The sequence below is a fragment of the Bombina bombina genome, chromosome 5 (genome assembly GCF_027579735.1).
Source record: "Bombina bombina isolate aBomBom1 chromosome 5, aBomBom1.pri, whole genome shotgun sequence".
Taxonomy (NCBI): Eukaryota; Metazoa; Chordata; class Amphibia; order Anura; family Bombinatoridae; genus Bombina; species Bombina bombina.
In genome coordinates this window covers 698,017,826-698,030,223 of record NC_069503.1, presented here as the reverse complement: position 1 = coordinate 698,030,223, position 12,398 = coordinate 698,017,826, and the positions used below count along the sequence as shown (strand labels likewise).

Sequence of the window (12,398 nt, the reverse complement as noted above, 5' to 3'; positions counted from 1 at the left end):
GGTGTAAAGGTCTTACAAGGATTGGAGTATGTAGTAGATATATGTGCTCACCCTTACAGGTATCACAGCCCAAAGTGATCAGGTAAGAAAACCACCTGGGCTGTGAATAAATGCACGGGGGCTGTGTGCAAAAACCAAGGATCCGAGTATGCTGTACAAACAAGAGTAAATCCAAGAGAGTTGTCAAGGTATTTCAGAGATCAAATGAAACCAGAGGTGCAGGTAAACGATGAACAGAGCCGTGGTCACAAACCAGGGTCTGTCTTGGGGATTCAGGAACAAAGATACCTAAACTAGAAACAGGAAACATGAAACAAAGAACTGACACTGAGCACAGGAAAAGGCAGGGTTATAAAGCCAGATAATGAGCTGCTAATTTGTAGGAAGTCCCAGATAAGCCTGACTGACAGGTTGTAAATGAGCACAGGTGATGCAGGCAAAGCAATATCCAGAGTCCAACCCCAGTGCTGCAGGCAGGATAAGGAAAGGCAATGAAAGGCTTGCATACACACACAAATAGAGAGAAGCAGCCATGGCTTAGAGGCAAGAGAACAAGCCTAAGATAAGAGAGGACCCAGGTTTAAGTCCCTCGCTTGCCCCGAAGGGGTGACCATGTCTGGCTGTCTGCATGGAACCGTAACAGTGGGTTTTGCAGACTCTCCCCACCATGAAAGTAATAAATTAGTGAGGTAAGCATACATTTTGTTTTCTTTAATAAGATGGTGAGAGTACAAGAACCATCACATGTGGGATCTAATACCCAAACTGTGGAATCCACAAGATCCCCATTAAAGGGCAGGACACAATGTTAAGGCATGAACACCAATGACCAGACACTGCTGCCTGGAGAACTCAGAAGAGGCAAAAACATCAAAATGATAAAATTTAGTTAAAGTGTGTAAGAAATACTAAGTAGATGCCTTGCAAATTTGCGCTGCCAAAGCCTCATTCCTTAAGGTCCAAGAACGGATTAAGATTTTGGCTTAGATAAAAGATTCATGCTTCCATAAGGTCACATTGTATCAGGGAAAATAAAACTTCTGTTTGGCCTGTAAATCAGTAAATAGTAGGCTTGTGTTTCTGTAACAAAAACATAAAAAATAATTAAAGAAAAATCATGGAGAAACCATTAAAGACAATCTCCTCTTAATAGAAGGGCAGGCCTAATAGGACAATCCCTCTCCACCATTCCAATGAGTAATATACGTGTTTTGGAAATAGGTCACATCTATAACATTATTATTATTATTATTATTATTATTATTATTGGTTATTTGTAGAAGGCCAACAGATTCCGCAGCGTTAACATGAAATAGATTCTGAATAAAGTTAATATGTTTGAAAGAAAACTTAGCAGTAATATATAGATGATATTTCTCCAACATAGGTGTGTCCGGTCCACGGCGTCATCCTTACTTGTGGGATATTCTCTTCCCCAACAGGAAATGGCAAAGAGCCCAGCAAAGCTGGTCACATGATCCCTCCTAGGCTCCGCCTACCCCAGTCATTCTCTTTGCCGTTGTACAGGCAACATCTCCACGGAGATGGCTTAGAGTTTTTTAGTGTTTAATCAAGAGTTTGTTATTTTGAAATAGTGCTGGTATGTACTATTTACTCAGAAACAGAAAAGAGATGAAGATTTCTGTTTGTATGAGGAAAATGATTTTAGCAACCGTCACTAAAATCCATGGCTGTTCCACACAGGACTGTTGAGAGCATTAACTTCAGTTGGGGGAACAGTGAGCAGTCTCTTGCTGCTTGAGGTATGACACATTCTAACAAGACGATGTAATGCTGGAAGCTGTCATTTTCCCTATGGGATCCGGTAAGCCATGTTTATTACGATCGTAAATAGGGGCTTCACAAGGGCTTATTAAGACTGTAGACTTTTTCTGGGCTAAATCGATTCATTATTAACACATATTTAGCCTTGAGGAATCATTTTATCTGGGTATTTTGATATAATAATATCGGCAGGCACTGTTTTAGACACCTTATTCTTTAGGGACTTTCCCAAAGCATAAGCAGAGCCTCATTTTCGCGCCGGTGTTGCGCACTTGTTTTTGAGAGGCATGGCATGCAGTCGCATGTGAGAGGAGCTCTGATACTTAGAAAAGACTTTCTGAAGGCGTCATTTGGTATCGTATTCCCCTTTGGGCTTGGTTGGGTCTCAGCAAAGCAGATACCAGGGACTGTAAAGGGGTTAAAGTTCAAAACGGCTCCGGTTCCGTTATTTTAAGGGTTAAAGCTTCCAAATTTGGTGTGCAATACTTTTAAGGCTTTAAGACACTGTGGTGAAAAATTGGTGAATTTTGAACAATTCCTTCATGTTTTTTCGCAATTGCAGTAATAAAGTGTGTTCAGTTTAAAATTTAAAGTGACAGTAACGGTTTTATTTTAAAACGTTTTTTGTACTTTGTTATCAAGTTTATGCCTGTTTAACATGTCTGAACTACCAGATAGACTGTGTTCTGAATGTGGGGAAGCCAGAATTCCTATTCATTTAAATAAATGTGATTTATGTGACAATGATAATGATGCCCAAGATGATTCCTCAAGTGAGGGGAGTAAGCATGGTACTGCATCATTCCCTCCTTCGTCTACACGAGTCTTGCCCACTCAGGAGGCCCCTAGTACATCTAGCGCGCCAATACTCCTTACTATGCAACAATTAACGGCTGTAATGGATCATTCTGTCAAAAACATTTTAGCCAAAATGAACACTTATCAGCGTAAGCGCGACTGCTCTGTTTTAGATACTGAAGAGCATGACGACGCTGATAATAATATTTCTGAAGGGCCCCTAACCCAGTCTGATGGGGCCAGGGAGGTTTTGTCTGAGGGAGAAATTACTGATTCAGGGAACATTTCTCAACAAGCTGAACCTGATGTGATTGCATTTAAATTTAAGTTGGAACATCTCCGCATTCTGCTTAAGGAGGTATTATCCACTCTGGATGATTGTGACAAGTTGGTCATCCCAGAGAAACTATGTAAAATGGACAAGTTCCTAGAGGTGCCGGGGCTCCCAGAAGCTTTTCCTATACCCAAGCGGGTGGCGGACATTGTTAATAAAGAATGGGAAAGGCCCGGTATTCCTTTCGTTCCTCCCCCCATATTTAAAAAATTGTTTCCTATGGTCGACCCCAGAAAGGACTTATGGCAGACAGTCCCCAAGGTCGAGGGAGCGGTTTCCACTTTAAACAAACGCACCACTATACCCATAGAGGATAGTTGTGCTTTCAAAGATCCTATGGATAAAAAATTAGAAGGTTTGCTTAAAAAGATGTTTGTTCAGCAGGGTTACCTTCTACAACCAATTTCATGCATTGTCCCTGTCGCTACAGCCGCATGTTTCTGGTTCGATGAGCTGATAAAGGCGGTCGATAGTGATTCTCCTCCTTTTGAGGAGATTATGGACAGAATCAATGCTCTCAAATTGGCTAATTCTTTCACCCTAGACGCCACTTTGCAATTGGCTAGGTTAGCGGCTAAGAATTCTGGGTTTGCTATTGTGGCGCGCAGAGCGCTTTGGTTGAAATCTTGGTCGGCTGATGAGTCTTCCAAGAACAAGTTACTTAACATTCCTTTCAAGGGGAAAACGCTGTTTGGCCCTGACTTGAAAGAGATTATCTCTGATATCACTGGGGGTAAGGGCCACGCCCTTCCTCAGGATCGGCCTTTCAAGGCAAAAAATAAACCTAATTTTCGTCCCTTTCGTAGAAACGGACCAGCCCAAGGTGCTACGTCCTCTAAGCAAGAGGGTAATACTTCTCAAGCCAAGCCAGCTTGGAGACCAATGCAAGGCTGGAACAAGGGAAAGCAGGCCAAGAAACCTGCCACTGCTACCAAGACAGCATGAAATGTTGGCCCCCGATCCGGGACCGGATCTGGTGGGGGGCAGACTCTCTCTCTTTGCTCAGGCTTGGGCAAGAGATGTTCTGGATCCTTGGGCGCTAGAAATAGTCTCCCAAGGTTATCTTCTGGAATTCAAGGGACTTCCCCCAAGAAGGAGGTTCCACAGGTCTCAGTTGTCTTCAGACCACATAAAAAGACAGGCATTCTTACATTGTGTAGAAGACCTGTTAAAAATGGGAGTGATTCATCCTGTTCCATTAAGAGAACAAGGGATGGGGTTCTACTCCAATCTGTTCATAGTTCCCAAAAAAGAGGGAACGTTCAGACCAATCTTAGATCTCAAGATCTTAAACAAGTTTCTCAAGGTTCCATCGTTCAAGATGGAAACCATTCGAACTATTCTTCCTTCCATCCAGGAAGGTCAATTCATGACCACGGTGGATTTAAAGGAGGCGTATCTACATATTCCTATCCACAAGGAACATCATCGGTTCCTAAGGTTCGCATTCCTGGACAAACATTACCAGTTCGTGGCGCTTCCTTTCGGATTAGCCACTGCTCCAAGGATTTTCACAAAGGTACTAGGGTCCCTTCTAGCTGTGCTAAGACCAAGGGGCATTGCTGTAGTACCTTACTTGGACGACATTCTGATTCAAGCGTCGTCTCTTCCTCAAGCAAAGGCTCACACGGACATTGTCCTGGCCTTTCTCAGATCTCACGGATGGAAAGTGAACGTGGAAAAGAGTTCTCTATCTCCGTCAACAAGGGTTCCCTTCTTGGGAACAATAATAGACTCCTTAGAAATGAGGATTTTTCTGACAGAGGCCAGAAAAACAAAACTTCTAGACTCTTGTCGGATACTTCATTCCGTTCCTCTTCCTTCCATAGCTCAGTGCATGGAAGTGATCGGGTTGATGGTAGCGGCAATGGACATAGTTCCTTTTGCGCGCATTCATCTAAGACCATTACAACTGTGCATGCTCAGTCAGTGGAATGGGGACTATACAGACTTATCTCCGAAGATACAAGTAAATCAGAGGACCAGAGACTCACTCCGTTGGTGGCTGTCCCTGGACAACCTGTCACAAGGGATGACATTCCGCAGACCAGAGTGGGTCATTGTCACGACCGACGCCAGTCTGATGGGCTGGGGCGCGGTCTGGGGATCCCTGAAAGCTCAGGGTCTTTGGTCTCGGGAAGAATCTCTTCTACCGATAAATATTCTGGAACTGAGAGCGATATTCAATGCTCTCAAGGCTTGGCCTCAGCTAGCGAGGGCCAAGTTCATACGGTTTCAATCAGACAACATGACAACTGTTGCGTACGTCAACCATCAGGGGGGAACAAGGAGTTCCCTAGCGATGGAGGAAGTGACCAAAATCATTCTATGGGCGGAGTCTCACTCCTGCCACCTGTCTGCTATCCACATCCCAGGAGTGGAAAATTGGGAAGCGGATTTTCTGAGTCGTCAGACATTGCATCCGGGGGAGTGGGAACTCCATCCGGAAATCTTTGCCCAAGTCACTCAGCTGTGGGGCATTCCAGACATGGATCTGATGGCCTCTCGTCAGAACTTCAAAGTTCCTTGCTACGGGTCCAGATCCAGGGATCCCAAGGTGGCTCTAGTGGATGCACTAGTAGCACCTTGGACCTTCAAACTAGCTTATGTGTTCCCGCCGTTTCCTCTCATCCCCAGGCTGGTAGCCAGGATCAATCAGGAGAGGGCGTCGGTGATCTTGATAGCTCCTGCGTGGCCACGCAGGACTTGGTATGCGGATCTGGTGAATATGTCATCGGCTCCACCTTGGAAGCTACCTTTGAGACGAGACCTTCTTGTTCAGGGTCCGTTCGAACATCCGAATCTGGTTTCACTCCAGCTGACTGCTTGGAGATTGAACGCTTGATCTTATCGAAGCGAGGGTTCTCAGATTCTGTTATCGATACTCTTGTTCAGGCCAGAAAGCCTGTAACTAGAAAGATTTACCACAAAATTTGGAAAAAATATATCTGTTGGTGTGAATCTAAAGGATTCCCTTGGGACAAGGTTAAGATTCCTAGGATTCTATCCTTCCTTCAAGAAGGATTGGAAAAAGGATTATCTGCAAGTTCCCTGAAGGGACAGATTTCTGCCTTGTCGGTGTTACTTCACAAAAAGCTGGCTGCTGTGCCAGATGTTCAAGCCTTTGTTCAGGCTCTGGTTAGAATTAAGCCTGTTTACAAACCTTTGACTCCTCCTTGGAGTCTCAATTTAGTTCTTTCAGTTCTTCAGGGGGTTCCGTTTGAACCCTTACATTCCGTTGATATTAAGTTATTATCTTGGAAAGTTTTGTTTTTAGTTGCAATTTCTTCTGCTAGAAGAGTTTCAGAATTATCTGCTCTGCAGTGTTCTCCTCCTTATCTGGTGTTCCACGCAGATAAGGTGGTTTTACGTACTAAACCTGGTTTTCTTCCAAAAATTGTTTCTAACAAAAACATTAACCAGGAGATTATCGTACCTTCTCTGTGTCCGAAACCAGTTTCAAAGAAGGAACGTTTGTTGCACAATTTGGATGTTGTTCGCGCTCTAAAATTCTATTTAGATGCTACAAAGGATTTTAGACAAACATCTTCCTTGTTTGTTGTTTATTCCGGTAAAAGGAGAGGTCAAAAAGCAACTTCTACCTCTCTCTCTTTTTGGATTAAAAGCATCATCAGATTGGCTTACGAGACTGCCGGACGGCAGCCTCCCGAAAGAATCACAGCTCACTCCACTAGGGCTGTGGCTTCCACATGGGCCTTCAAGAACGAGGCTTCTGTTGATCAGATATGTAGGGCAGCGACTTGGTCTTCACTGCACACTTTTACCAAATTTTACAAGTTTGATACTTTTGCTTCTTCTGAGGCTATTTTTGGGAGAAAGGTTTTGCAAGCCGTGGTGCCTTCCATTTAGGTGACCTGATTTGCTCCCTCCCTTCATCCGTGTCCTAAAGCTTTGGTATTGGTTCCCACAAGTAAGGATGACGCCGTGGACCGGACACACCTATGTTGGAGAAAACAGAATTTATGTTTACCTGATAAATTACTTTCTCCAACGGTGTGTCCGGTCCACGGCCCGCCCTGGTTTTTTTTTAATCAGGTCTGATAATTTATTTTCTTTAACTACAGTCACCACGGTACCATATGGTTTCTCCTATGCAAATATTCCTCCTTAACGTCGGTCGAATGACTGGGGTAGGCGGAGCCTAGGAGGGATCATGTGACCAGCTTTGCTGGGCTCTTTGCCATTTCCTGTTGGGGAAGAGAATATCCCACAAGTAAGGATGACGCCGTGGACCGGACACACCGTTGGAGAAAGTAATTTATCAGGTAAACATAAATTCTGTTTTTTCATGAAAAATATTTTAGATCAGTCCATCAAAAAATCCCTTCAGTCCTTCAAAGAGAAAAAACACATTCTAGAAGTACTGCTGAGTCATTTCCTCCTTGAAAAAGTATTACCTTTGGGGCACTGGAAACTGTGGTTAGTCATTCCAAGGGGTGGTCAGCTGAAAACTACTAATAATCCTATCATGCCTGTAACATCATTCCTGGATTTTCAACTGCAGTAATTGCTATACCATTGTGTGTGTTTTAATACACAATGTGCCACCCTTTTCTTAGTTTTTTTCTCTCTTGACAAGAGAAGCTTGAAGAAGAGCACTTTATGGACCCAGAGTTTATTGAAATAATCTTGTGGACTCTCTACTACTGCTGTCTATTCATAGGTATATACAAATACTGGTTTGTGTGCCCCTTTTTTTCAGTCTTACATGTTAGTTATGTAGATTTGTTTTTCATTTAGTCATGGCAGTATCTTTTTTTGTTTGTTGTTACTGTGTGACATAGCTACAAATTATGCAACTGGCCACATTCATTTTGTTGAGTGCTTAGAACACTTTTTAATTGTTAAACTAATATTATACTAATAAAGTATTATACTGAAAATGTGAATAGTTAACGAAAAACTACAGGTGTGGCAGATTCATATCCATTAAAGAATCAATAACGTTATTTGAAGGCAGTTAGGTTCTCATTCTTCATTCAGCTGACAACAGCTACTCCACAAAGTAATAATTAATTAAGCCCCAAATTTGTTTCTATGACACCCACCTATATTATATTTGCACAATTAAAATAGTTTTACTGTATTCTCAACACCTCCATATATTAACAGAGTGAAAAGAAGCCATTTAAAATGATAAGATATCAGCTTTACTAAGTACCGAAGATATATGTTACTTATTTAATTCATACAATATACAGATTTGCACTTCATTCAAATTGACCCAGAACCCCCATTTAACTTTTACAAATAACAACATGTGAGTTCTCAGTGTGTGGTATCTACAGGGCAGGAGAGCACTTTGGGCTAAGCTGGTGTGGCATCTTCACCAATGAGTTTAAACTCTTTGCAGCAACATAACATAATCTAACAAATTAAAGTGTTTTTTTTTATTGTAAAATGTTATGTCCCTTTAATATTGACAAAGAACCCATCTGTTCAGTTTTGCTGCTCTAAAATGATATGAAATATATTGTCTGCTCATTTTTTTTAGTAAAGCTATCTTTCATGTATTGATTAAGAAATATCTTAACTAATATCAAATGCAGACCAGCTTTCATATGGATCTTGAAGGAATACATTTTATTTTAATAATAGCTCATAAAAATGTACTTGAGAAGGAACTGCTGTTAAACAGCAAATGTTTAATGCTTATTTATTTGCCTTAAAAAAACAAATGAAAATGTAGTAATAATTGTCTAAACTTCTTACCTCAAATGTTATTTGTTGATTAATGTCAGGCACAAGGAATTGTTTCAGGAACAGCTCGTTTTCACTCCAGAATAAACGGATGTCAGGAATACTATATAGGATCATTGCCAATCTTTCTAATCCAAGACCAAATGCCCAGCCAATTTTTTCATGAGCACCAGCTGTAATCAAATAAAAAATGAAAATCCAGGAGCTTAGTATGAAAGATTTCAAATAAAATATCTATCATTCGTCTATGAGATGCTTTAAAATGACAAGTAAATCTGTCTATAATTGCCATCTGATAGTGCTAAAACTCATGCAAACAAAGGATTGCGAAATTGTAAAAAACATCTAAAGAACAGACGTCAAACAAAAATCTCCCAAGTTTAAAATGCAGCAAGCCTCACATTTTTCATTATAGTAACAACCGATATGGCCTACATGTAGAGAAAAGCTAAAATTTGTGAGCTAAAAAAATGTCATCTTTTACAATAACTTTTAAATATTAATGTATTTTTTAAATATCATATAGAGTGGCATGCGAAAGTTAACAGAAATATTCTAAATATAGCAAAACAATTTTAGTGCAGCCCATAGGCATTTTAAAATCGGTTTACACTCTAAACTCTCCCCCTCAACAAAAATAGCTCATGTTTACCTCATATATTTCATTCAAATCATTGATTTGTAATAACAATAATAAATAACAATAATAGCAACATACCATGGAAATAAGCCTCAAAATTTGCAGCCCTAAATAAATCCTGTTGGCCTAGGCCAAAATACTCCTGGGAACAATGCTTCCAACAAAATGGTGGACTTTTCTGGTTTGGGTGCTCTAACCCACTATTTATGTTCCAGTTTTACTAAACAACTCTAGGGATCACTTTAATGCTGTCTAGTCACACTCAACCACACCCATTAAGCACAAAGCCATTTCCTCTAAATGCTATGACCTTTTCCACGGACCATCTAAGCCAGCTACAGGCTGAAAAGACTCTGACAGTTTCCCTTTGTTTGGAGATATTATACAAATATTGTGATGTATGAATTAAGCGCATCTTGTCTAAATAAACATAAAAGGTCACCACCATGCTGGAGTTCTTTGATCAACTAATATGATTAGACATAATTAATTAAAAAGGAAAACTACTAAAGGGGTCTTAAACTCTAATTAATCCTGCATTATACTAATGGCAGGCCAGATGAAATACATGATTTACATTGGTCAATTGCATTCTGCTTTGCTTTAATAATACAGTATAATAGCAGAACAGAGAAGTGCAGCTCTTATTAAAAAAAAGTATATATTACACATATGACCTGTTAATCACCCAGAAAGAAATGAACAAGGTAGATAATAAAGGAGTGCATATCAATAAAACTAGTTATCCCAGATCCTAGCAGATACTTTGGTTACATCTAATCACCACTTTTATTTTGATGTTCCGCCAGACTCACAGTTAAATGGACATTAAACACTTTGATATGGTAATATAAAATGATAAATCGTGTATATAAAAAAAACTCTGCAATATACTTTCATGATTTATTTTGTCCTCTTTTCCTGTAATTCCACTCTAAAATTGAGTTCTTTTCAGTTCCTGTTAGTAATCGAGTACTGTTATATTCCACACAGCCATTGGCTGCAAACTCTAGTGACCTATTTATAACTGTCCCTAATTGGCCACAGCAAAGAAGGTAACCTAAGTTACAACATGGCAGCTAATGAAACGTTAAAAAATATATCTACATGTTATTCTCAGACTAATCTTTTCTTTGAGTGTATCTCATTATATCTAGCATTTATTTAGTCTTTAATGTCCCTTTAAAGAGCTTTTAAACATTTATATGTCTACGTGTGTCCTCAGAGGCCCAAAATACCTAAACACATTCTCTCACAGGAAAACTTTCACAAAGGGAAGCAACTATTGTTTATCCCAAGTTTATTTTATAATTACACCTAAAACAAATACTTTTCCTACATTTGAACACATCCAGTTTTGGTTTCAAACACTGATTATCTCAATTAATTAGTGGTGTTTGTGAGATTGGGAAGAGATGGTACAATCAAATCTTAAAATGTACTGTTCGCTCCTCAGCGTGGCATCTCAAACTGTAAAAAAAAACATGCTGCAAAACGGGACTGTTGGTGACTCTCAGCAGTTTATAAACAAGCTCCCCAGCTTGTGCTCAAGATACTTTACATAGCAAGTAAAAGAAAGAGAGGGTAAGACTTTGTCCTCATTATACTTTTAAAGGGATCAGTAAAAAATAATGTCTATTTAATGTCTATTTAATTTTCCAACAAAAATCTAACGTAACACTAGAATTAATTTGGCCATTTATTGGATACCAAATCTTTTTAATGTGATACAGATTTACATTTCGAGATATACAGCCTGACATAAGAAACATATACAATAAATATAATCACGACTCAAGCACAACATTTTGCTTTGATTCCTTTGATGGATTTTCTTATTTTAATTAGGCTCTGAAACAGTTTTCTCCCATCCACTGCTTAACACACAATGGATTTTAAGGAGCTGCCTCTAAAAAGATGAAAGTAAAATGAGGATAGTAGCAGGTTTATTAAAATAAGCAAGAGATTAATATAAGATTAACAGGTATATTTTACAATCAATTTATTTCTAGTAAAGCAATTTGGAAAACATGTAAAAATCTTGATTGGTCAGAACAGATACAACTACTGCAATACGTAGTTCCAAAATAATAGCACTATAAATATTTATTTTTCACTTAAAATAAATATATTTTAAATTGCTCTTACTCAATAGGGGATGGAATAGTATGAATTGTTTTAAACATGCTCTTATGTTTGTACATATGTAGCAGAAGAATTACATTTTGTTTCTTTATTACATTTTGCCATTGTCAGCATTTTTCTTTGTCTCTGTTCCTGCTATCGAGTTTCCATGACAATGCTTTTTACCAGTATTACCCAGAAACCCAAGGTGTATATATATATATATATATATATATATATATATATATATATATATAACAGTCATTGGTAGTGCAGCACTCACAGTAACAATCAGTAATATAATAATATAATATATCGATGTTGGTTTGAGGACGGGATACGTCACCTTAATAAATTAAAATCTTGTCTGCAGTTAAGACCCGGTGAGTGCCTTTCATTTTTTAACTGTATATATATATATATATCTCATTCTCCTCAAAAGAAGTAACAAATGGCATATATTTTTTAGATTTGCCTTTCCAGATTATCCAGTAATTACACGACCATCACAAAACCTAAAGCTATTTATCCTTAAAACTGTATTAAACTAGTTGAAATACACATATGTGCTCTTTACACAGCAAATTTAAGAACATTAACACATGTGGTTAATACATTTTTTAAAATGATATAGTTCACTACCAAAAAGCTTTCTATTGGATCCTATGTGATCTGTTTATGGATGTCTCAACACAAGCAAAACTGCATCAAAACCAAGAAGGGTATGTTTTAAAGCAAGACAAAATGCACAATGCTCCTGTTGAGTGGTCACATTTTGATCAAATAATAATGTACAATCAAAGTATTACACTTACTAAATTTTTTTGTAAAATAATTTTTAATTTAGTCTAATCAAACATATCTATAATTCTTATAGGTTAATAACAAGCATGTATTTATGTATATGCCAGGTTTTTCTTCAATAACCATAAAATGTTTGTCCTTACCACTTATATTGGAAGTCTATTCCATGAATCAAATATGCTTTATGTAACA

General features: G+C 38.8%; 1 protein-coding gene across 2 annotated transcripts in view; it reads right to left on the bottom strand.

Moving 5' to 3' along the window:
* The window catches only part of FARS2 (phenylalanyl-tRNA synthetase 2, mitochondrial), an 830,248-nt gene that overhangs the window by 341,249 nt on the left and 476,601 nt on the right, over positions 1–12,398 (bottom strand). For both annotated transcript variants that reach the window (XM_053714701.1, XM_053714702.1), the window contains exon 6: positions 8,651–8,811. In XM_053714701.1, the coding sequence (XP_053570676.1) occupies positions 8,651–8,811 (161 nt within the window). The remainder of the gene's footprint in view (positions 1–8,650; positions 8,812–12,398) is intronic.